This window comes from Lepidochelys kempii, chromosome 2, assembly GCF_965140285.1.
Source record: "Lepidochelys kempii isolate rLepKem1 chromosome 2, rLepKem1.hap1, whole genome shotgun sequence".
Lineage (NCBI taxonomy): Eukaryota > Metazoa > Chordata > Testudines > Cheloniidae > Lepidochelys > Lepidochelys kempii.
In genome coordinates this window covers 245,249,940-245,276,452 of record NC_136381.1, presented here as the reverse complement: position 1 = coordinate 245,276,452, position 26,513 = coordinate 245,249,940, and the positions used below count along the sequence as shown (strand labels likewise).

Sequence of the window (26,513 nt, the reverse complement as noted above, 5' to 3'; positions counted from 1 at the left end):
GAATGGTCATTGGAGCACGTCACATTTAGCCATGGTGGTTGGCTAGGGCTCAAGGCCAGTGCTGGTTGGAAATTTTTCACTGGAAATTGTTGATTTGTCAAAACCAAAGCTATTCACAGGAAAGGATCAGTTTCAACAAATTTCCCATTTTGAATTTTAAAAAAAAAAAGTTTTGAAATTGTTGAAATGTCCTATTTGTACACTTTCTAAATTTAAAATGCCCTGTTTTTTTGGGTCAAAACTTTGTTTTGAAATGTAAGCTAATTTATTGTAAAAAAATAAATTAAAATAAGTAAAAAAATGAAATCAAAACAAAATGTTTTGTAATTATTGAAACAAAATGGCAGATGACGCAATCTGATTAGATTTTTTTCCCGTTTGTGTACATTTTTGAGATTTCAACTTTTTGTACCTATTTGGGCTGGGAAACATTCTTCTTGAAACACACTTCTTGAAAATTCTCATGTGATGGAAAATAGATTCCCACCTAACTCTGCTCAATACTGATAAAGTCAAAGAACAACGAGATGTTTTAAAAAAGATGAAATTCATCCCAGTGCAAAGTGCCTATGCAGTATTTGAGTGTTGGGGAGGGACTTCTAGAAGCCCTGGGCAGTAAAGTAAGTTTTATGTACACAGATGATAAAGTATCAGAGAAAACAAAAGACATCATTATTATTTGATTGTGCAAATGATTAGATAAAGAGCTTGCCTTCTTAGTAAAATATCTGGTATTGTATCTTCGCTGGTGCAGTAAACATGCAATTTAAATAAGTTACAGGCTATATTCACATGCAATGGGACTTTTAAATGCTTCTGGGCGTAACGAGTACTTTTTGGAAAAGCACCATTTGTCTACAGCCAGTTAGGGTATTGTCTCAGTCCAGTACTCTCTCCCAGTTCATTTGGGTCAGTGATATGGTTTTCTTATGCTCTCTTTCTTGCCAGCTTCTTCTGCGGACACAGAAGCTTTGTCCATTTTTAGAATGAGTTTGGCAGATGAAGAGGCAAACTTTGAAATTATTTTTTCTAGCCACCATTTCTGCTTCTTTGGTTAGTTCCATAGAGATCCTGTGTTCAATGCAACTTCTGTTTCCTTTTTCCGAGTGGTTGCTATCATTGTTTTTTCTCCCTGTTGTATACTCTGCAATATATGTTCAAGCAAAATATCATCAGCAAAGTTTCTTTAATAGATCAATAAAAGCTATTTTCATTTAAAAATATAGCCTAGGCACTCCTATCTTACCACAAGTTTTGCATTTTATAAAAAAATAATTTTTGAATGGACAAAATGAGTTTTCAGAGATTAACTGTGAAACTTGAGAGTTTCTTTCAGTACAGGAGAAATGCATTGCCCCCATGTCACGGACATACACTGCTAGAAGAAATATTGTGCATGTATAAAAATGTGAACTGTATAGGCTGTCCGGTTTTCCAAATGTTGCATAGCATCAGTTTCTACTGTGTTTTGTGGTTCTCGTACTACCATAATACTCAATGATCACCGATCCCTAAAGATGCAAAAAATCAAGCCATTACCTGGCAAACCAACAGGTTTTCTATTTTCCAAACATCCTGGGTCAGTCTACCCCTGAGATGAGATTGAGAGTTGTACAGAGCACTCAGGAGGCTAAGGTTTATCTGTTCCTGCCAATTGCTACTTCTGATTGAATGCATTAAATGCGCCCTTTGGAAAGGTGTATGCTCTCTGCTTCAATAGGGAACAGTACATCAGTGTTGAAACTTAATAAAAAAAAACCCCTCTCCTTTCTTTAAGGCCCAGCTTGACAAAGTCCTGGCTGGGATGATTTAGTTGGGAATTGGTCCTGCTTTGAGCATGGGGTTGGACTAGATGACTTCCTGAGGTCCCTTCCAACCCTGAGATTCTATGATTCTATGAATATGGCAGCTTCTAGTTTCGGGCTTCAGATATGAGAGAAGCCCACTAAAATTTGCACTTGCTTTTGAGAAGCACATGTGTGATTGGAGGATTTGGAATGACAAACTGTTTAACTACAGTTAGAGTGTAAATGTTAGTATGCTTTGTATGAGGCAGCATTGCAAAACCCAAACATTTAAAAATTGTGAGTCAAGCCCTAGCAATTAATGAAATTGGCTTAAAAATCCTGAGAATTGGAACATGATAAATTCTGGGTTCTTTTTATTTGCCTTCTGGTGTTGGAACATTTAAGGTTCGCACTTTCAAGCTTTTAGCTGTAGATATGAGGGCTTAGAACTTACTTAAAAAATAAAAAAGAAGAAAGCTTAGGCCTTGTCTACGCTACGGAGGGAGATCAATTTAAGTTATACAACTTCAGCTACGTGAATAACGTAGCTGAAGTCGACGTACTTAGATCTATTTACCACGGGGTCCACACTACTGTCGACACTCTCCCGTCGACTCCCCTTGTGCTTCTCGTTCAGATGGCATACAGGAGTCGACGGGAAAGCAATCTGCTATCGATTTAATGGGTCTTCACTAGACCCACTAAATCGACCACCGATGCATCAATCACCACACATTGATCCCCCGGTAAGTGTAGATAAGCCCTCAGTTTCTCATGTGGTAACCTGATTCCAGGAGCTGGGGCTCTAGCAGAGCAAGAAACGTGAGCCGAAATTGCAAGAGTTGGCAACATTGATAAAGACATGGTGAAGATATTGTGGTTAATGGCTACATATTGCTGGGCAAAGGTGCAAGAAGGATTTTAAGGTATAATGTTAGGGAGTGAATAAATAGCAACCCTCTGCCCAGCACCTAAAGGCTACTACATGGTTAAAATAATGTTACATGTAACAATGTTTTACACAGTTAACTTGCTGAAATACACTCCTTGTTCGCAGTTAAATCCTGGAACATTATGGCAGAAATGCATTTCTAAAATAACATGCCACTGTACTGTGAAAATGTTAAGGTAAGACTGTCAATATATTTAATAGGTATAACACTGGAGTTATTTAAGCTTCTGCAATTTGAAATCACAGAAGCACTACCCCAAGTTAAGTAGTTTTTGGCAGATGGAAGAACAAGATAGCTTGCTATTTTTTCTCCCTGCTTAAGGGTAAAATGCTATATGACAGAGCACAGAAAACCACGCTGCTTTAACAGCAAATTTATGTCATCTACTATTTTAGTGAGCTAGAATTATAAAAGACTGCTTGTGTGTCAAGGATAACAAAATAATGCAGGGCACTGAGGTTTCTCAGGATATATTTCATTTAATGCTGAATTGTAAATTCATATTCACTGCAGCGGTTTTTCAAAGAAGTTGTACTTTTTACACATTTACAAAAATAATTTTTCCAGTGCCAAAGAAGACTGCTGGAGGCCATGTTCTTGCAATGGCCAATGCAGGATGTTGTCTGGAGTATTATTATTATTATTTATTATTATTTTTAATACCTAAATTTAGGCTCTGCAAAGCATGGAGGCAACTGATAAACTCAGTTGCTACAAAGCTTTCAAAGATACCACCAGCAACTTTCTTTCTCTCCCTTCCAGACAAGATATGTTATTTATATGTACATATGCAGGGTATATTTGAGTCATTCTGATGATATGGAGCATTATGTTTCTTTGGTATTTACAAAACTGACAGCTTCTGACAACTGAACCAGAAACATGTTCAGAAAATGATGAAATCCTGTTCTTTTTTAGGGGTGCTGCAGCTGGGGATGTGTTTGTCATTAGAAGCAGAACTTTAAATGAACTTGAACAATGAGTTCCTTTCGGTGTAGCGTTTGTGTGACTTTTAACTATGCTGAAAGCTGTTTCAAGCAAAAATGACTAATACTGCTCCTTTTAGCACCTCGTTTGCTCTCTGCATTTAGTTGTGTGTTTATACATATATATATATATATATATATAAAATGTAAAGTATATAAGAAATAAGCAAAAGTCTATGTGTTTATAAGTAATAATGCACAATGTATGGTTGAATTTCAAATTTGAGAATGGTCTCAGAGTAACAGCCGTGTTAGTCTGTATTCGCAAAAAGAAAAGGAGTACTTGTGGCACCTTAGAGACTAACCAATTTATTTGAGCATAAGCTTTCATGAGCTACAGCTCACTTCATCGGATGCATACTGTGGAAACTGCAGAAGACATTATATACACAGAGACCATGAAACAATACCTCCTCCCACCCCACTCTCCTGCTGGTAATAGCTTATCTAAAGTGATCACTCTCCTTACAATGTGTATGATAATCAAGTTGGGTCATTTCCAGCACAAATCCAGGTTTTCTCACCCTCCGCCCCCCTACACAGAAACGCACTCTCCTGCTCGTAATAGCCCATCCAAAGTGACCACTCTCTTTACAATGTGTATGATAATCAAGGTAGGCCATTTCCAGCACAAATCCAGGTTTTCTCCCCCCCCTCTTTTTTTTTTTCAAAAAAACCACACACACAAACTCACTCTCCTGCTGGTAATAGCTTATCCAAAGTGACATCACTTTGGATAAGCTATTACCAGCAGGAGAGTGAGTTTGTGTGTGTGGTTTTTTGGGGGGGGAAGAAAACTTGGATTTGTGTTGGAAATGGCCCAACTTGATTATCATACACATTGTAAGGAGAGTGGTCACTTTAGATAAGCTATTACCAGCAGGAGAGTGGGGTGGGAGGAGGTATTGTTTCATGGTCTCTGTGTATATAATGTCTTCTGCAGTTTCCACAGTATGCATCCGATGAAGTGAGCTGTAGCTCACGAAAGCTTATGCTCAAATAAATTGGTTAGTCTCTAAGGTGCCACAAGTACTCCGTTTTTTTTTGTTTTTTTTTTTAATTTGAGAATGAATTTTGCCTGGGTTTTAAGAGAACCAATAAAAGATCATATACTATTTATAAATAACTGATGCAAAACCATGTAATGTACTGTTGTAATGAAGCACATATTTGATTCAGCTGTAATGCCTATATGAAGTAGTTCTAGTTTAGCTTTACTAATGACATCAGCCTTGCAGAACTGTCTTGGAAAGTTATCCAGTCCAGGCACAAAATCTACTCTCTCATCCTCAGTAGCATGATAATGAAATAAACCTATACTTTCCTCACCAGTGGAGGAGAATTCTTGCCTGAGGGAGTGGAATTTTGTAAGGCTGAAGTACAAAAAGCAGAATTAAAGGGACGAGAGATTTTCAGATGTTGTGGATTAAACCAAGTGATTATTCTAAACTGTGAATGGGTCGCTTTCCCCCTCCCTGAAATAGATTTTAAAATGGATATTTATTTTCAAACAAAACCAGTTGCCTTGTGAAACGGTTGGTTAGGGGAAAAAAAAAAAGTGACCTAATGCTACTGAATAAAATATCTGATCTCTAGTTGCCAGGGCTGAGTCATTTCCTGTTACAATAACAAGACTGTCATCAGCTAAACTTCTCTAGCTAGCATACAGTTTGCCAGTATGTGTATGGCTTTATTTGTGCATGTTGCTAGAAAGTTAATGTTGAAAAATATACTGTACTAAATTTGGAAACATCATCTTTGTATCAAAAGGCATTAGTGGTCAACGTATGTCTAATTTATTACTGGTATTATAAACTCTGATTTTTTACTATAAGGAAAACACATTCCCTAAACTCTGAATAATAATGTTGTAATTCCAGCAAGGGATTCTGCACACATCAGAATGTATTCATATCATCAGAGCTCTCTGAGGTGGAATTTGTAGCCTTACTTTCAGTTGTATTTTATTCTCAGAAATAAGATGGAAAATACCTATTTCTCTATATCTGACCTATCAGTCCTCATACTCAAAGGAAACCTGCACAACACTTTCAAAAGACGAGCCTGGGAGCTTAAATTCATTACTTTGCAAGACACCAAAAATCATGGACTGAACAGAGACACAGGATTTATGGTTTATTAGAACACTCTGTAACCCACTAATCTCTTCTTTTTGTCCTATGGCTGCAGAGGTGTTAATGGGCCACTCTACTTTGAATGGTTCCTTACAATATGTGCTAACTGTTTGTGCTAAATAATCTGTTCCACCTTGCATTTGCAGTAATGCTGGGAATTTCTTTCCCAGACCAGAAGAAGAGTTCTGTGTGGCTTGAAAGCTTGTCTCTCTCACCAACACACCTTGGTCCAATAAAATATATTACCTCACCCACCTTGTCTCTCTATTAGGGCACCTTGTCTGTCCCCTGCCCATGGAAGACTATTTCCTTAAGCATACCCTCCAGTGAAAAGGAAGTGTTCCAACGATCCTTTATAAGATATCAAAAACACAATGGTTTCAGGTTTCAGAGTAACAGCCGTGTTAGTCTGTATTCGCAAAAAGAAAAGGAGTACTTGTGGCACCTTAGAGACTAACCAATTTATTGCCTCCTGAACAAGCATTGCACTGCATTCAGCTCTCAGAAGAAGCAGCTGGAGGTAGACTGGTAAGAACAATCCAGTATCCTTGTTACACTGCCTTATTGATCTGGAAAGAACAGGAATGCATTAGGACATACATAAGGGACTGGTTTCAGATTAACGGCCGTGTTAGTCTGTATTCGCAAAAAGAAAAGGAGGACTTGTGGCACCTTAGAGACTAACCAATTTATTTGAGCATAAGCTTTCGTGAGCTACAGCTCACTTCATCGCTGTAGCTTACGAAAGCTTATGCTCAAATAAATTGGTTAGTCTCTAAGGTGCCACAAGTACTCTTTTTCTTTTTACATAAGGGACTGAAGATTTTGTCTTTGGGGAAAGTAAATTTTGCAAAATCCATTGCCTCAGAGTTAAGGCAACTAAGATCCAGTCCATTTCTTAGTAGCATTGCTGCTACTGTTACAACTTTCATTGTTTTCCACAGGTTCCAGTGCTAACGTTTGGGAGCAGCATGTTTGATGGTTGGATCATGGGGCTGGGATTCAGGATAGAATCGTAGGAGTGGAAGGGATCCTGAGAGGTCATCTAGTCCAGTCCCCAGCCTCTGTCCTTCCACTGGGTCACCTTAGGCAAGTGTACTTTTTCAAAAGTACCCAATAATTTTTGCTGCATCAATTTGTAGGTGCTCATCTTAAGACACCAGAGGCCTGATTTGCTGAGGTGTGAGTACCTAGAATTCCAATGGACTTCACCTGGAGTTGTGATTGCTCATCACCTCTGAAACCTAGGCCCCAAGTGTCTCAAATTAGGCTCTTAAAATAAGTGGATAGTTGAAAATGAAAGCTATACAGAGAAGGGCTACTAGGATGATCCGAGGAATGGAAAGCTTGTCTTATGAAAGGAGACTCAAGGAGCTTGGCTTGTTTAGCCTACCTAAAAGACGGTTGAGGGGAGATATGATTGCTCTCTATAAATATATCCAAGGGATAAATACCAGAGAGGGAGAGGAATTATTTAAGCTCAGTACCAATGTGGACACAAGAACAAATGGATATAAACTGTCCACCAGGAAGTTTAGATTTGAAATTAGATGAAGGTTTCTAACTATCAGAGGAGTGAAGTTTTGGAATAGCCTTTCAAGGGAAGCAGTGGGGGAAAGATCTATCTGACTTTAAGATTAAACTCGATAAGTTTATGGAAGAGATGGTATGATGGGATAACATGGTTTTGGTAATTAAATATTCATGGTAAATAGGCCCCATGGCCTGTGGTGGGATATTAGATGGAGTGGGATCTGAGTTACCCAGGAAAGAATTTTCTGTAGTATCTGGCTAGTGAATCTTGCCCATATGCTCAGGGTTTAGCTGATCGCCATATTTGGGGTCGGGAAGGAATTTTCCTCCAGGGCAGATTGGAAGAGGCCCTGGAGGTTTTTCGCCTTCCTCTGTAGTATTGGGCACGGGTCACTTGCTGGAGGATTCTCTGCTCCTTGAAGTCTTTAAACCACGATTTGAGGACTTCAATAGCTCAGACATAGGTGAGAAGTTTTTTGCAGGAGTGGTGGGTGAAATTCTGTGGCCTGCGTTGTGCAGGAGGTCAGACTAGATGATCATAATGGTCCCTTCTGACCTAAATATCTATGAATCTAAAACTTCTCTGTGCCTTTATTACCCCTTCTGGGAAATGGACATAATACTTGAAATGCACACTGAGATCCTTTAGTAAATGGCAACATATAAGTAGAGAATATTGTTTTCTGAAAAATCAAAAATAGCACTTCCCTTTGCTGTATATATTGACTGTGTTCAGTCTCATTCTCTCGGAGTCATATTCACTAATTGCAGCCCATAGCCACATAACTGATGTCTCAGTCTCCTATATCCCGGTCCCTCTGTTTGTGTGGAACACAAACAACTTTAATGGCACTTCTTATGGCATAAGATGATATTGGAATTTTTCTTCCTTCTGCATTTTTAAACACATTTATTTTCCTTCCTTTCTTTTTTCTGCATGGCATAAAAAAAGCAGAAGACCTAGGCTGATATTTGTAGAGTATGCAGGATTAAAACATAGTGGTGCTGCTGTGAAAAATTGCTATGCTCTATTCCCCAGTGAACAGGGACATTATTGTACAGTCCTGGATAAAGTCACTGATTATATTGTTTAGGTCATGAAAACAAGATGTGTTGCAAGTCTCTGGGTTTCTGTAATTAAAAAGTTGTAAATGCTGAGGTTGGTTTGTAAGCAGCTGTTGAGATCACTGTCAGAAATTCAACAGTGCATGGCAGCCGTTATGTATTATTCCATTCTTTCAGGAATGGAAAATTACTGGTGTTTGCTTATACAAACAAATGTTGACTGTAACTTGCATAGGTAGTTTTCCAGGCTGTATGCATGGAATAGCGTTATAATTGCTTCAGATCCTCTCTGTCTTCAGAATTATATATCAAATATCCAGGCTGTAATTGCCATCTAAAGGTTCACTTCTTACAAGATTATGCTGCTGCATACCTTGAACATTTTGCTAAGGGCAATTTTCTTTATACACAGTGATTCTTCCTGAGTACATCTGAAAATATAATTGAGCCCTTCATTTCAACTGAGTATTAAAAATAATTTTTAAAAGCATTTTTTAATTGACAACATTTCATTTTGACACAAATATCAGCCTCTTAGGACCGTCTTAAAATAAGCCTTCCCATTTGACATGAGTAACTCTTGAGTACTGATGTGTAGAAATGGAAGAATTTGATCACTAGCAAATTATACTCTGTGCAGCAGGTCAGCCCTGGGCGGTTTAAAAATCCGAGCACACCTAGGTGAAACTGCAGTATAAGACCTTTGGCACATAAACCCTCCTGACTCTAGTTCAGAGAACAGTGAGCTCTCAGTTCCAAGGAGGGGGAAGATGATGTCATTGAGAAGATATTACCTTGCTTTGAAGTTAGTAAATGTGTTCAAAGTTCTGTGGGGTGTTCTCAGAGTTGAAAAATGTGCCTCACCACGACTATGAGACAGAGGTAGTCTCTTTCTCTGTAGATTTATACTGCAGTTTGTTCTATAACTGTTGCTTTAACTAGAATGCAAACAAAAGGCATTTGGGAAAATGACTCTTGTTCAGAGCTCTTTAAGGAAACGTTGAAATTGAGGGCTAAACAATTTTGGCAGCACTAGTGGAAACAGCAGCAGAAACAAAAATGCTCAAAAGTGAGGGAACCAGGGCAATATTGGTAGGTGCCAGTATTTTTTTTTTAGCTGTTGAGTTCCAGTGAAGTGTGCACATCATTTGGTAATAACAATACGAGAAGTTATTGACAGTGAATTTGCCAACCTTCAAGAAAACACTGAGGATGAGAGTTATCTGACTCTTTTGTGGGTGTGCAATCTGTGTGTGACAGAGAGCAAAGGGAAAATACTCTCCCATTTGTGCAGTGGGGGCCACATAAGGGTTTGGCAGAATTCCAATCCCTTCCTACTCCACTGGGGATGGAGTGGGTGGTGGAAGGACGATGGCTCTATTCCAGCCAGCAGAGCCACCCAATCATGTAGTAAACAAGCAACAGTAGTTACCTGGTCTCTTTGCCCCATGAACTCCACAACATCTCATGGAACTCCCTCCGATGGTGTGTAGCTCTAAACTAGCCTCTTGACTACATGCTGTACTTATGAGGTACAGCCCAGCATTTAAGTATTTTCTCCATTCACTGAGTCTATGGATTTTTAAAAGGACAGAAACTATATAAAACTGTATAAAAATACTCCAGTAACTAGAGATGGGCCCAAATCAATTCCCTTGAACTTTGTGGGCATTTGAAATCTTAAATTCAGGTCTAGATCTGAATTTTGCAAATGGCTCATTTTTAAAATGGGGCTACCTCAAACACCCAGGTAAAAACACCCCAATATGTAGCAGTGTTGCCAACCCCAAACATTCAAAGCTCAGAAGTGAGGCCCCCAAAATAACACACCTTTTTAGTTATTTTTATTTGCATTTTAGTTTTTGAGCCTTTAGGGCTCATCTTTTAAAGCCTTTCTTCACAACCGGGGGGTTGGAAACTTACTTTTATTTTTTAAATGAAAACGGAGATTCTCATATAATCTCATGACTCTGGAGCAGAGGTTACACGTAAAGCATTAATTATAGCAAGACTCATGATAAAATCATAGGACTTGACAAGGCTGGTACTTGAAATCCACATAAAAAACCTGGAGCTTCGGCCCTTCCCTGATAGTTACACTACAATAAAATGAATGATTTGAGACCCGTAGTGCAGAATACCATGTATTGGTTTTTTAAAAAATATTGATTACTCCCTGAGCGAATAGGTACTAAAAAAAAATGGTTACCTAACAAAATTGAATATCATCCGAGTCATCATAAATGAAGCAACATACTGTTTAGTAATGTCTGCAATGTACACACAGACATCAGTGATGTTATCCGTGACGTATTTCATTGTAATGACCTGTTTGTCAGGTTTTAGTCAGTGCTGAAATTAAAGTGTAAGCTTTGTATCCGGGGAGGTTCCATAGCAATGAGTCAAAGGTGAAATGCCAGCAGTGAAGAATGATTAATGGCTGCACTGGCTGAAATGTCTGTCATAATATACACTTCTTATATTTGAAATGAGGGCATGCAGTTATAAAGCAACAGGATGAACAACGGAGAAAGCATACAGTGAAAGAGTTTATACCAATACGATGATAAGGAAAACAGTTGTGATAAAAAGGGCAATAATGGTGCTTAGAACAGAATGGGGCTAATGTACAGTCCAATGTTCAGAGCTCCATCTGTTGCTTTAAATGCTAACTGCTTTTGCTTTTGTACACCTCATCCCTGTGTTGAAAACTTGCAACCCCAGTGATTCATACCAGCAGAACTAAAATAATATTTTATTGCAGGCACTTGGCATTGCCCACTGAAAATGAAGACTTTGATCCTGCAAAAATTTAGGTATATGGACACATCGACATAAACGGGACTATCATATGCTAAATGTTAAATCAGTGGGACTACTCATCTGCTTAAAGATAAGCACTTGCTTAACTGTTTGCAAGGTCAGGGCTGCAAAATGGTTTCTATGACACCCACTGTCTCCCACGCACTCATAACTTTAGGAGTAGGGCTTATGCTGTATTATTAGCCTGATATTCAGAGATACAGCACACTCACATGTCCTGTTCAAGTCATTGGTGCGCTTCTTGTGTTCAGCATCTCACCAGAACATTATACGTTTCCATTTTTTAAAATTGTCCCTGAAAAACAGAAATATGTTTTATTGGTTGTTCTGCGAAATCTTTTTTGAAGTTCTGTTTTCTCTTCTGTAGTTAGTATTGACACTGTCTGACCGTTTCCTGAACAGCTTAGTCACACCATGGGATTATTTTCAAAAGTAGCAAATTTTGAAAGCAGATTTTTTTTTTATTCATTATTTTGAAACTCAGAAATTCTGGTTTTGAAATTTTCAATTCTGAGAAAAAAAAGAGACCATGAAAAATAAAAATAGTCTGGTTACAAAACATAATGGTATTGATACAAGGTTTGGGTTTTACCTATATTTCAGAGGGATTCTTTTTTACCATTTTTTATTTTTATTTTTTTTTACATTTTTCTCTTAGCTCTAGTCATCAAGTAGGGTAGGCTTCATGAGCATTAAATTACCTTATTGTAACATTAACCTCTACATCAAAAAAATAACGTGGCACCTTAGAGACTAATACATTTATTTGGGCATAAGCTTTCGTGGGCTAGAACCCATTTATCGGATGCATGGAGTGAAAATACAGGAGCAGGTATAAATACATGAAAGGATGGGGTGTTGCTTTACCAAGTGTGAGGTCAGTTTAATGAGATAAATCAATTAACAGCAAGATACCAAGGGAGGAAAAATAACTTTTGAAGTAGTAAGAGAGTGGCCTATTACAGACAGTTGACAAGAAGGTGTGAGTAACGATAGGGAGAAATTAGTAGTGGGGAAGTTAAGTTTAGGTTTTGTAATGACCCAGCCACTCTCAGTCTATATTCAGGCCTAATCTGATGGTATCCAGTTTGCAAATTAATTCCAGTTCTGCACTTTCACGTTGGTGTCTGTTTTTGAAGGTTTTTTGTTGAATAATTGCCACTTTTAGGTCTGTTATTGAGTGACCAGGGAGATTGAAGCGTTCTCCGACTAGTTTTTGAACGTTATAATTCCTGATGTCAGATTTGTGTCCATTTATTCTTTCGCATAGAGACTGTCTGGTTTGTCCAATGTACATGGCAGAAGGGCATTGCTGGCACATGATGGCATATATCACATTGGTAGATGTGCAGGTGAACGAGCCCCTGATGGTGTGGCTGATGTGGTTAGGTCCTATGATGGTGTCCCTTGAATAGATATGTGGACAGAGTTGGCACTGGGGTCTGTGGCAGGGTTTGGTTTCTGGGTTGGTGTTTTTGTTGTGTAGTTGCTGCTAAGTATTTGCTTCAGGTGGGTTGTCTGTCTGTAAGCAAGGACTGGCCTGTCTCCCAAGGTCTGTGAGAGTGAGGGATTGTCCTTCAGGATAGGTTGTAGATCCTTGCTGATGTGCTGGAGAGGTTTTAGTTGGCTCCTAAGCACCATCACAATAGAAATAACTAACAGTAATGCGCATGTGAGTAGTCCCATTGGCATGTGAGTAAAGGTACTCATGAACTTAATCATTTGTGGCCTTAGTCATCCACTGCGTGTTCCATCAAATGCAGAGATTCTTCCCTGTGCTATTCTCCCCTTCCCCAACACATAAAAGGAATGGCTCACATTATACTGATTGAAGATGAGTGTAAACAGGATAAAGTCAGAAGCTTGGGTGTCTAGGGTGAAATTCTGGCCCATTGAATTCAATGGCAAAACTCCCAATGCCTGCAAGAAAATCAGGATTTCACCTCTTAGCCTTCGGTTTGAAATACTGAAGGTTCCTTTGAAAAAAGGTCTGACTTTTGGTAAGGTCAACTTAGTCCTGTATCTTTCCAAGGCTTTGTCTACACTGGCAATTTACAGCGCTGCAACTTTCTCGCTCGGGGTGTGAAAAAACACCCCCCTGAGCGCTGCAAGTTTCAGCGCTGTAAAGTGGCAGCGTAGACAGTGCACCAGCACTGGGAGCTACTCCCCTCACGTGGGTGGTTTTTTTTACAGCGCGGGGAGAGCTCTCTCCCAGTGCTAGTGCTGCGACGAAGTCAACGAATGGCTACGCAGGTGGTGTCAGAGAGAAGGCTTTGGATTCTTTGACCATGGGATGGTGTTCCATGAAGGAGGAGTGCTGGGCAGAGACGGGCTCCATCTTACGAAGAGAGGGAAGAGCATCTTTGCCAGCAGGCTGGCTGCCTAACCTAGTGAGGAGGGCTTTAAACTAGGTTCACCGGGGGAAGGAGACCAAAGCCCTGAGGTAAGTGAGAAAGCGGGATACCGGGAGGAAGCACAGGCAGGAATGTCTGTGAGGGGAGGGCTCCTGCCTCATACTGGGAATGAGGGGTGATCAACAGGTTATCTCAAGTGCTTATATACGAATGCACAAAGCCTTGGAAACAAGCAGGGAGAACTGGAGGTCCTGGTGATGTCAAGGAACTATGACGTGATTGGAATAACAGAGACTTGGTGGGATAACTCACATGACTGGGTGGGATAACTCACATGACTGGAGTACTGTTATGGATGGTTATAAACTGTTCAGGAAGGACAGGCAGGGCAGAAAAGGTGGGGGAGTAGCACTGTATGTAAGGGAGCAGTATGACTGCTCAGAGCTCCGGTACAAAACTGTAGAAAAATCTGAGTGTCTCTGGATTAAGTTTAGAAGTGTGTGCAACAAGAGTGATGTAGTGATGGGAGTCTGCTATAGACCACCGGACCAGGGGGATGAGGTAGATGAGGCTTTCTTCCGGCAGCTCGCGGAAGCTACTAGATCGCATGCCCTGATTCTCATGGGTGACTTTAATTTTCCTGATATCTGCTGGGAGAGCAATACAGCAGTGCATAGACAATCCAGGAAGTTTTTGGAAAGCGTAGGGGACAATTTCCTGGCGCAAGTGCTAGAGAAGCCAACTGGGGGGGGGGGGCGCTTTTCTTGACCTGCTGCTCACAAACCGGGTAGAATTAGTGGGGGAAGCAAAAGTGGATGGGAATCTGGGAGGCAGTGACCATGAGTTGGTTGAGTTCAGGATCCTGACGCAGGGAAGAAAGGTAAGCAGCAGGATACGGACCCTGGACTTCAGGAAAGCAGACTTCGACTCCCTCAGGGAACGGATGGGCAGGATCCCCTGGGGGACTAACATGAAGGGGAAAGGAGTCCAGGAGAGCTGGCTATATTTCAAGGAATCCCTGTTGAGGTTACAGGGACAAACCATCCCGATGAGTCAAAAGAATAGTAAATATGGCAGGCGACCAGCTTGGCTTAATGGTGAAATCCTAGCGGATCTTAAACATAAAAAAGAAGCTTACAAGAAGTGGAAGGTTGGACATATGACCAGGGAAGAGTATAAAAATATTGCTCGGGCATGTAGGAATGATATCAGGAGGGCCAAATCGCACCTGGAGCTGCAGCTAGCAAGAGATGTCAAGAGTAACAAGAAGGGTTTCTTCAGGTATGTTGGCAACAAGAAGAAAGCCAAGGAAAGTGTGGGCCCCTTACTGAATGAGGGAGGCAACCTAGTGACAGAGGATGTGGAAAAAGCTAATGTACTCAATGCTTTTTTTGCCTCTGTCTTCACTAACAAGGTCAGCTCCCAGACTGCTGCGCTGGGCATCACAAAATGGGGAAGAGATGGCCAGCCCTCTGTGGAGATAGAGGTGGTTAGGGACTATTTAGAAAAGCTGGACATGCACAAGTCCATGGGGCCAGACGAGTTGCATCCGAGAGTGCTGAAGGAATTGGTGGCTGTGATTGCAGAGCCATTGACCATTATCTTTGAAAACTCGTGGCGAACAGGGGAAGTCCCGGATGACTGGAAAAAGGCTAATGTAGTGCCAATCTTTAAAAAAGGGAAGAAGGAGGATCCTGGGAACTACAGGCCAGTCAGCCTCACCTCAGTCCCTGGAAAAATCATGGAGCAGGTCCTCAAAGAATCAATCCTGAAGCACTTGCATGAGAGGAAAGTGATCAGGAACAGCCAGCATGGATTCACCAAGGGAAGGTCATGCCTGACTAATCTAATCGCCTTTTATGATGAGATTACTGGTTCTGTGGATGAAGGGAAAGCAGTGGATGTATTGTTTCTTGACTTTAGCAAAGCTTTTGACACGGTCTCCCACAGTATTCTTGTCAGCAAGTTAAGGAAGTATGGGCTGGATGAATGCACTATAAGGTGGGTAGAAAGCTGGCTAGATTGTCGGGCTCAACGGGTGGTGATCAATGGCTCCATGTCTAGTTGGCAGCCGCTGTCAAGTGGAGTGCCCCAGGGGTCGGTCCTGGGGCCGGTTTTGTTCAATATCTTCATAAATGATCTGGAGGATGGTGTAGATTGCACTCTCAGCAAATTTGCGGATGATACTAAACTGGGAGGAGAGGTAGATACGCTGGAGGGCAGGGATAGGATACAGAGGGACCTAGACAAATTGGAGGATTGGGCCAAAATAAATCTGATGAGGTTCAATAAGGATAAGTGCAGGGTCCTGCACTTAGGACGGAAGAATCCAATGCACCGCTACAGACTAGGGGCCGAATGGCTAGGCAGCAGTTTTGCGGAAAAGGACCTAGGGGTGACAGTGGATGAGAAGCTGGATATGAGTCAGCAGTGTGCCCTTGTTGCCAAGAAGGCCAATGGCATTTTGGGATGTATAAGTAGGGGCATAGCGAGCAGATCGAGGGACGTGATCGTTCCCCTCTATTCGACATTGGTGAGGCCTCATCTGGAGTACTGTGTCCAGTTTTGGGCCCCACACTACAAGAAGGATGTGGATAAATTGGAGAGAGTCCAGCGAAGGGCAACAAAAATGATTAGGGGTCTAGAACACATGACTTATGAGGAGAGGCTGAGGGAGCTGGGATTGTTTAGTCTGCAGAAGAGAAGAATGAGGGGGGATTTGATAGCTGCTTTCAACTACCTGAAAGGAGGTTCCAAAGAGGATGGCTCTAGACTGTTCTCAATGGTAGCAGATGACAGAACGAGGAGTAATGGTCTCAAGTTGCAGTGGGGGAGGTTTAGATTGGATATTAGGAAAAACTTTTTCACTAGGAGGGTGGTGAAACACTGGAATGCGTTACCTAGGGAGGTGGTAGAATCTCCTTCCTTAGAGGTTTTTAAGGTCAGGCTTGACAAAGCCCTGGCTGGGATGATTTAACTGGGGATTGGTCCTGCTTCGAGCAGGGGGTTGGACTAGATGACCTTCTGGGGTCTCTTCCAACCCTGATATTCTATGATTCTATGATGATTCTATGACTGCACAAGCCACGTTAAAGCTCCGCTGCTGCCGAGCTTTAATGTTGCTAGTGAAGACACGCCCCAAGATACTCCTCAAGTCCTTTGCAATTTACTGTATGTTCTGTTTTCAGAGTAGCAGCTGTGTTGAGGTCATGTTTGCTCTGGCAGGACATTAAAGACCCTGTGGTAAATTTTTGAAAATCCTCAGCCTGTATTTCTTCTCCCTGCCCTGCTGTGCAATATGCTGGATGCTGGTTATTGGTTGCTTTGTGCCTCAGAGTTGGCTGTACGTATATGACACTGGTCATGTTAAGTGGTGCAGTGGGAACCCTACAGTTAAGGGACAATAGCCAGGAGAGATGGGACTGATGTGTCGTCACATTGCTTAACACACTACTGGAAGGCGCTCAGGTACTACAGTGATGAGCGCAGTATAAAAATCTAGATAGAACAGAATAGACCCTGCAAGATGCTAAATGCCTCAAATGAGGCACTCAGTGCTCTCAAGTGCCATATAAGCCAATGTGAGTTGAGGGTGCTCAGAGCTGTATAGGAGGTACACTGCATGTCCCAGAATTAGATCCTGAACATTGCACAAATTATGCAAGAAACCCAGCATTATAACTCTGAATTTTATCAGTCTCCACGGTCTTTGTGAACAAATAAATTATTCTTGCACTGTGTGTTGATCTTTGAGGACTTACCCACTGGGTTCTGAGTATTTTTGAAAGTAGAGCCTGGGATACTAATGAGACAGTTTTACTCCAGCACTAGCCAGCACTGTGACATTTATGTCCTCGTTAGATCACAACCTGATGAGACTGAGGAGACATGGCAGTACGTCATCTTCAGGCTTTTAACACTGACTGGCGTCTGAAGACTTCAGTTTGGCACCATCTCTGCACTTTTGGAAACTAAACTAAAAGCACAATTTGAGTGGAATTCCATTCCAACTGCCCCAGACAAATATAAAGAAAACCATTCCCATCCTGCCCACCACGTTTCAATACTCCAGAATGTGTACTCCTGCTGCTGTTTCATTATATTATATAGAATGTGCTGTGAGGTTCAGATGTGTTAGGGGAAAAAGCAGACAGATTAATTCATGGCTTCACTCCAGCTCTTTTTGTATTATCCCAGAGGAACAAAGGGGTCATAAACCAGCCAGATTTAGCCCACAGGGAAATCCTTTGTCATGACATACAACTTCTGGAACAGCTGTATGCTTCCCCCTCTCTTGCAGCTCCCAGTATAGGGGCTCTGGTTGCTACACACTGGCTGTCCTTGACTGCTGGTTGACAGCTAAGCACCCTGAGTCTCCTCTAAATTGGGCTAGAGGCTGAAGTAGTCTAGGATTAGCTCAAGAATTTGAGACGTGTAACTGTGCTTTAAAGACATATTTGTCTCCCCTCCCATAGATGTTGCACCGAATGGAGGTCATCTGACCCCAAAGTCACTAATAACAAATAAGCTTACATTGACTTAGTGATAGACTTGCAAATATATACAGTTTACCTGTATGTCTCCCATGGGAATATGACCTATATAGGACATGCCACAATGCATGACTCACATTTATTTCTTTGCTTTGGGTTGATCATGTAAACAGAAACAAATGTCTGACCAAAAAAAAAAAAAAAAAGGACTAAAAATAATAAAATTACATCATGCTGAACCATGGATAATAATCATTTGACATGTCTGGTAAATACAGACAGATTCTTAGTTGAAACAATGGAATCCATTCAATCCGCACCTTGATAAAAAACCACATCTGCTTCACTGGCTTGATTACGTATGGTTTTCAGTGTCTCTCAGCAATGGCTGTGCTGCACACCAAGCCAGTTTAAAATGACTTGCCTCCTGCTGTCTGCAAACCTACAGTAATTTACAAGTGTGAATGATGTATCCTGGCAAACAGCTTCCTACTGTGTGGTCCTCTTGTCAGGCTACTTAACTTATTACTCATCTGCAGTAGGGTACTTGGTGCTGTACTATCATAGCGAAGGGCATGGCTCCACCCCTCCAGGAGTTCACAATCTAAATGAGTTGCTTGTACATTAACCTAGTTTTTGAATATTTTAATACAGGAAGGAGCTTTGCTGCTTTAAGCATCATGGACATCACAAAACCCACTTTCAGTCTAAAGTGCTTTTCATTTAGGGTTGGTCTACACTGGAAACTTACATCAGCATAGATATGTCATTCAGAGATGTGAAAAGAAAAGGAGTACTTGTGGCACCTTAGAGACTAACCAATTTATTTGAGCATAAGCTTTCGTGAGCTACAGCTCACTTCATCGGATGCATACTGTGGAAAGTGTAGAAGATCTTTTTATACACACAAAGCATGAAAAAATACCTCCCCCCACCCCACTCTCCTGCTGGTAATAGCTTATCTAAAGTGATCACTCTCCTTACAATGTGTATGATAATCAAGTTGGGCCATTTCCAGCACAAATCCAGGTTTTCTCTCCCCCCCCCGCACAAACCCACTCTCCTGTTGGTAATAAAACTACAATCCATCAGTGATCTTCCTGATAACACCATCCTGGCCACTATGGATGTAGAAGCCCTCTACACCAACATTCCACACAAAGATGGACTACAAGCTGTCAAGAACACTATCCCCAATAATGTCACGGCTAACCTGGTGGCTGAACTTTGTGACTTTGTCCTTACCCATAACTATTTTACATTTGGGGACAATGTATACCTTCAAATCAGCGGCGCTGCTATGGGTACCCGCATGGCCCCACAGTATGCCAACATTTTTATGGCTGACTTAGAACAATGCTTCCTCAGCTCTCGTCCCCTAACGCCCCTACTCTACTTGCGCTATATTGATGACATCTTCATCATCTGGACCCATGGAAAAGAAGCCCTTGAGGAATTCCACCATGATTTCAACAATTTCCATCCCACCATCAACCTCAGCCTGGTCCAGTCCACACAAGAGATCCACTTTCTGGACACTACAGTGTTAATAAACGATGGTCACATAAACACCACCCTATACCGGAAACCTACTAACCGCTATTCCTTCCTACATGCCTCCAGCTTTCACCCTGACCACACCACACGATCCATTGTCTACAGCCAAGCTCTGTAATACAACCGCATTTGCTCCAACCCCTCAGACAGAGACAAACACCTACAAGATCTCTATCAAGCATTCTTACAACTACAATACCCACCTGCGGAAGTGAAGAAACAGATTGATAGAGCCAGAAGAGTTCCCAGAAGTCACCTACTACAGGACAGGCCTAACAAAGAAAATAACAGAACGCCCCTAGCCATCACCTTCAGCCCCCAACTAAAACCCCTCCAATGCATTATTAAGGATCTACAACCCATCCTGAAGGATGACCCAACACTCTCACAAATCTTGGGAGACAGGCCAGTCCTTGCCTACAGACAGCCCCCCAACCTGAAGCAAATACTCACCAGCAACCACATACCACACAACAGAACCACTAACCCAGGAACCTATCCTTGAAACAAAGCCCGTTGCCAACTGTGCCCACATATCTATTCAGGGGACACCATCACAAGGCCTAATAACATCAGCCACACTATCAGAGGCTCATTCACCTGCACATCCACCAATGTGAAATATGCCATCATGTGCCAGCAATGCCCCTCTGCCATGTACGTTGGTCAAACTGGACAGTCTCTACGTAAAAGAATAAATGGCCACAAATCAGATGTCAAGAATTATAACATTCATAAACCAGTCGGAGAACACTTCAATCTCTCTGGTCACGCGATTACAGACATGAAAGTTTGGATATTACAACAAAAAAACTTCAAATCCAGACTCCAGCGAGAGACTGCTGAATTGGAATTCATTTGCAAATTGGATACAATTAACTTAGGTTACCTTGCATAATGACTTAGCCACTCCCAGTCTCTATTCAAGCCTATTTCCCCTTGTTTTTTCCTACCCCCCCCCCCGACCCCTGCAGATGTTCTTGTTAAACCCTGGATTTGTGCTGGAAATGGACCACCTTGATCATCATACACATTGTAAGGAGAGTGGTCACTTTAGATAAGCTATTACCAACAGGAGAGTGGGTTTGTGTGTGTGTGGGGGGGGGGGAAGAAAACCTGGATTTGTGCTGGAAATGGCCCAACTTGATTATCATACACATTACAAGGAGGGTGATCACTTTAGATAAGCTATTACCAGCAAGAGAGTGGAGTGGGGGGAGGTATTTTTTCATGCTTTGTGTGTATAAAAAGATCTTCTACACTTTCCACAGTATGCATCCGATGAAGTGAACTGTAGCTCACGAAAGCTTATGCTCAAATAAATTGGTTAGTCTCTAAGGTGCCACAAGTACTCCTTTTCTTTTTGCGAATACAGACTAACAGGGCTGTTACTCTGAAATCAGAGATGTGAAAAATCCACCCCCTGAGCGACCTAGCTATGCTGACCTATCCCCTGGTGTAGATAGTTCTAGGTCAACAGAATAATTCTTCCATCAACCTACCTACCACTTCTTGAGGAGGTGGATTAATTACAGTGACAAGAGAAACCCTCCTATTTCTGTAGTGTCTACATGGAAGTGCTACCATGCTGCCACTGTAGCATTTTCAGTGTAGATATAGCCTGAAATTAAAGAACCACAACAAGCAAAAGAACAACTAGAAAATGTCCAGGAGAGAGAGCACAGAGTGTGCGCCTCCCTCTGCATGGTTTTCCAATCCCATCGCAGCCCTGCTACCTAGCAGAAAAGTAGGATAGGCTTCTTTTATTTAAAACTGTTGTACAGAGAAAATAGAATCAGAGCTACATTCAACACAGACATGTTTCCTAGTGCCTCACATATGTGGTACATTGGGCAAAATGAATCTGCAGTGTAACACTTTTGAAGTGATGACATTCCATAGAATCTGACAGCCATAGGATCTGACGTTCCATAGAATCTTAAGTTAAAAATGCCCACTTACAAAGCAGTACCAGAGTCAAGGACATATGTGTTATACTCGGAGAATCTGATTTTGATCTTATTTACAATGGTATAAATCAGGAGTCACTCCCTTGTAGTTAGTGGATTTACACCACCATAAAACCAGTGTAAGATCAGAATCAACTCCAAATAACGTCTCAGCTTCTCGAAGCAGACAGCCTCACTGCTTCACAACACAGCCAAGGCACACTAACTAACACTCCAACAATTGATGGCCAAACATTCTTTCTGAAACATTTATCATTTCCAAACATATTTATCTTTAGAGTAAATAAGTTTTGTGTTAATTAGTGGCTGCTCACTGCTAAAATATTCACTTCATACTTATCACCTTGTGGCAGAGTTATGCGTGCCATACCACTTGTCTTTCACAGCAGGTCTTAAAAGTTTGAAGTCTTAATCTGTTTGTGGTGACCTTTTAAATTCCAGTGTAAAGCTCACTCACAAACTTAATGCTTGCTAATAAACTATCAGATTTTTAACAGCCAGGTGGCATGTTTTTTCCCCAATGGACTGGCATGGGTGTATGCACTGTCACATTAGTAGCAAACATTAAAGAAGACTTCTGTTCTGCCCAAACCATTTAAACAGGTAAGAGTTCTGTCCCTTTGTGTAAAATTTTTTCCTCCCTTCTCCCCTGTTCCCCTATTTACATTTCTATGAACAGTTGTTAGTTTCTGCATTGCCTTGCTGACCTCAAGTAAACCCCAAATTACCAGGTTTTAAAGAAGAAGAGGTTACCTAAACCTTCAACCTTCGAATCTATAGCAATCTAAATAAATAAAACAAAACAGAATGGCTCACAGATGTTTCCTAAAGAAGATATAAACAAGGAAAATGAGCAGTGAGACTTTCCTTTCTAACACTGTAATGAGTTTATTAGTTCAACAAACATGACTTCTGAGCAGGACACCCCTTTCTGAAAGATTGTTTAAGCTGAAACATTTATTTCCTGAGCAGCTGACTCACTTGATAAGATGCTCCCCAATGACATCACTGTGTGTTGAACAGATAACAAAAGCTTTGGATCGTATAAAGTTGCATGGTTTAGATGGTTCTTGACCTTTTGTGTGTGGATAGTGATTAGTTTCTAACATATCTACAGGCATGCTGAAAGCTTTTTGTATCATAGTCAAGAAAAATAACACTGATGTCATTTAAAACTGGTGCAGAGTTTTTTGTATCCTAATATAGATATGAAATCTGTGGTTAGATTTTAATGATCAGTCTGCAGAGTTGCCTAAAATCGTCTCTTTTACGTCCATTTAGTTAAAAGAGGTAAATTATTTCTGTGGTATGTTAAAGATTACTCTAATATGGGAAAAGACCAAGACTGCCACTCCCTATTCCCAACATAATCTGATTTTAGTAAACTGAGAAAAAGTGTTGATAAATCATGTTAGCTCCCAGAAATCTAGATGGGGGCTTGCTGATTTTTCTGGGGCCTTATGATACTAAATGATGATTACAAATGTAAGTGAATCTTTTGTCATTATGCTACTGGACCTCATGCTGTACTGAAGATGTGTTACAGAAAAATATTTGTTATGAACAGAATATTTACAGTGGACTGCAGTGGATTTCTAACGGACTTCACTAATGCAGTGTTGTGCTATTTCATTAATGGGATAAAACTTCCATTATTTTCTCAAATATCCCAAGACAGTGGCTTCTGGGAGGTCCAGACACTTTCTTGAACTCAGAGATGTGTGGGTTTTTTTTAAAATGATTTTTCTTTAGTGGCCTTCTCAGAATTGAGATCTCTCATGGCTAGTGATACCTGAATGGCTGGCTTGATAGGATTGGCTCTAATGACATTGCTATCAGCTGTGAGTCTAAAAAAGAGAGGGTTAGTGTCATATATGCAAAGATCAGTTAGAGAAATGTTTTTGATGAGTTAAGTTTGTCTGCTTTTAGCGTCTATGTTAATCTGTGTTTCCTAGGATTTAAGTGCATTGTATGATGTGAGTTGTGAAAATTGCAAAGAATGGGATTATATAATGCAAGCTAATAGAGGGCCTTTTTTATAAAAGGTTTCAGAGTAGCAGCCGTGTTAGTCTGTATTCACAAAAAGAAAAGGAGTACTTGTGGCACCTTAGAAACTAACCAAATTAGAGATTAACCGTAGTTTGGTTAGTCTCTAATTTGGTTAGTTTCTAAGGTGCCACTAATACTCCTTTTCTTTTTTATAAAATAAATTCATGACTCTTTGGTTTCCCTGCCACTCTATGGTAAATCAAGGTTCACCACCACTGCTTTCAATCAGCAAAATTAGAGTGGAAATATAATAAAGTAAAGGTGTCACATTTTCGGTTGCTTTTCAGTGTGAAACTGAAAACATTGCTCAAACTAATAAAATTGAATCTAGTATGTGCTTGACTTCTTTCAAGCGGTGCCCTTCAAAGGGTGGAAGCTAGATAAACTAACAGCTCATTCAGTGTTGAGTGAAGTGTGTCTATCAAATTGTTTCATGATTTCTGTGTGTATATAAAGTCTGCTGCAGTTTCCACGGTAAACATCTGATGAAGTGAGCTGTAGCTCACGAAAGCTCATGCTCAAATAAATTGGTTAGTCTCTAAGGTGCCACAAGTACTCCTTTTCTTTTTATCAAATCCTTGCTTTACAAATTTCAGTCGGTGTTGTTCCTCTCTGAAATGTCACCCACTCTTTGGCTGCAGGCATTGTTTAAAGAGATGGAATGTGAAGCATTTTTATTTTGCTGTCTCTCTTGGAGGAAAATCTGCCATTCTTCCCTTGGATCTTCTTCATCAAAGTGGTGATGCAAGCATTATCTCTGACACTGATTAGATAGTTGGCCAAATGTGTTAAAGATCAAGCTGACATTATGGCTCTGTAATCTTCAAAGGGGAAGAATACAGCAGCAGAAAAGGAAGGCACCATGGCAATGAGGAGCTGCTGTGTGAGTTGAGAAGAAACTGGGTCAAAAGTCAGTACTAAAGCTGTCCATAGCAACTGAGCAATATTTATTTATTTATTTATTTATTTGCCATTTACCAATTAAGAGTTCAGATTGTACGTCTGTCTGACACTGATGACCTGTCAAGGGTGCTAAGCCAGCATGTCACAGAGCTATAGTTCTATTGTTGCAATTGGATTGTATGACGAATACCAAATGGGCCAATGTGCCCCTGGTGTAACTCCATTTACTTAACAGGAGATGCCCAGGAATGGATCTGGCCCATTGTCTTTGTCTCAGCATGGCGTGGATTCTTTAGGTTATTTATAGTCCCATCAGCGATTGTGTTAGTGGGTGAGAGTGGAGCTGTGCTAGCCAGGCAGCAGGAATATTCAGAAAGTGCCATTCCATTTGGCACGAGTTCGCTAGCTAGGCAGCAATCCCACTTTTGCTCCAGCCCAAGCCTGATTGGGCTACACTGCAATTAAACAGCCCCTGAGCCTGAGTCCCACAAGCGCCAGCTTCTAATTTTGCCTGGGAGTGCTCAACCCCTGCTCAGTCCCAGGCCCCGCCCCCACTCCAACCCTTCCCCTAAGTCCTCATTCCCACTCCACTGCCGCCCACACTCCACCCTTTCCCCCAAGGCCCCACCCCCACCCACCTCTTCCCGCCCTCGCTCCACCCCCTGCCTCTTTAAGGCCCCTCCCCCAAGCGCATCCCATCCCCACTCCTCCCCCTCTTCACCAGCGCCTCCTGCATGCTGCAAAACAGCTATTCCGCAGCATTCAGGGGGCACTGGGAGGGAGGGGAAGGAGTTGATCAGCGTGGGCCGCCGGCAGGCGGGAGTGGAGGGGGGGAGAGAGGGAGGTGTCTGTCAGCGGGTGCTAAGCAGCTGCTAATTTTTCTCTGTGGGTGCTCCAGACCTGAATCTACGAAGCATCTATGGAGTCGGCAGCTATGCAGAGTCCCAGAAGCCGGCGTCATCTGGCACAGGCCAGCAGCAGGGTTTTAACTGCAGTGTAGACATACCCTTATAGTACCCTGCACTCCTCTGCAGCTGCATTGGGTAAGTCACAGTCGTTCCCTTAACACGTTCCCTTAAAAATTATTAAAGGTCTAGAAAACTTGACCTATGAGGGAAGATTGAAACAATTGTGTTTGTTTAGTCTGGAGAAGAGAAGACTGAGAGGGGGCATAACAGTTTTCAAGTACAGAAAAGGTTGTTACAAGGAGGAGGGAGAAAAATTGTTCTTCTTAACCTCTGAAGATAGGACAAGAAGCCATGGACTTAAATTGCAGCAAGGGTGGTTTAGGATGGACATTAGGAAAAGCTTCCTAATGGTCAGAGTGGTTAAGCACTGTAATAAATTACCTAGGGAGGTTGTGGAATCTCCATCATTGGGGATTTTTAAGAGCAGCTTGGACAAACACCTGTCAGAGATGGTCTAGATAATACTTAGTCTTGCCTTGAGTGCAGGGGACTGAACTAGATGATCTCTCAAGGTCCCTTCCAGTTCTATGATTCTATGTAGAGAGGGGATTTGGACACCCATTAATCTGTCCATTGTTTCCTGTCTAGGCTGGGATTTTCAAAGGGGACTAAGGGAGTTAGGTGCCTAGCTCTGATGGACCTACAGTGGTTGAGGGCATGCCTTTCCACCCCTTCTTAGACGATGAAGGGGTGGAAAGGCATTTTTGTAAGGGGTTGAGTTCCTGTTGAACTGGTCCTTTAAGGGTGCTGAGCTGTAACAGTATTGTTAATGGTGTGTTAATGGCCATGAATCTTTTTATAGTTATTTAAACTGGGACAAATCAATAAAGCAAAGTAAATAAAATATTCCCTCAGGCCCCTTTGAAAACTTCAGCCTCAGTTTACAACAAGGAGATTATTAGTATTATTTGCATGTGCCTAATATCAGAGACATTGA

The 26,513-nt window shown here is 41.4% G+C and overlaps 1 protein-coding gene and 1 long non-coding RNA gene across 2 annotated transcripts in view; both read right to left on the bottom strand.

Annotated features, from left to right (window-relative positions):
- Nucleotides 1–368: 368 nt before the first annotated feature.
- Nucleotides 369–26,513, bottom strand: part of LOC140907758 (uncharacterized) — a 36,680-nt gene continuing 10,535 nt past the window's right edge. Inside the window, exons 2-4 of the long non-coding RNA XR_012157614.1 lie at nucleotides 11,495–11,577; nucleotides 6,320–6,430; nucleotides 369–1,144 (exon numbers count right to left, since the gene is read on the bottom strand). This is a non-coding gene — a long non-coding RNA (uncharacterized LOC140907758). The remainder of the gene's footprint in view (nucleotides 1,145–6,319; nucleotides 6,431–11,494; nucleotides 11,578–26,513) is intronic.
- Nucleotides 23,389–26,513, bottom strand: part of LOC140907945 (uncharacterized) — a 39,274-nt gene continuing 36,149 nt past the window's right edge. The window contains exon 4 of the mRNA XM_078851915.1: nucleotides 23,389–23,503. Within this exon, the coding sequence (XP_078708041.1) occupies nucleotides 23,389–23,503 (115 nt within the window). The remainder of the gene's footprint in view (nucleotides 23,504–26,513) is intronic.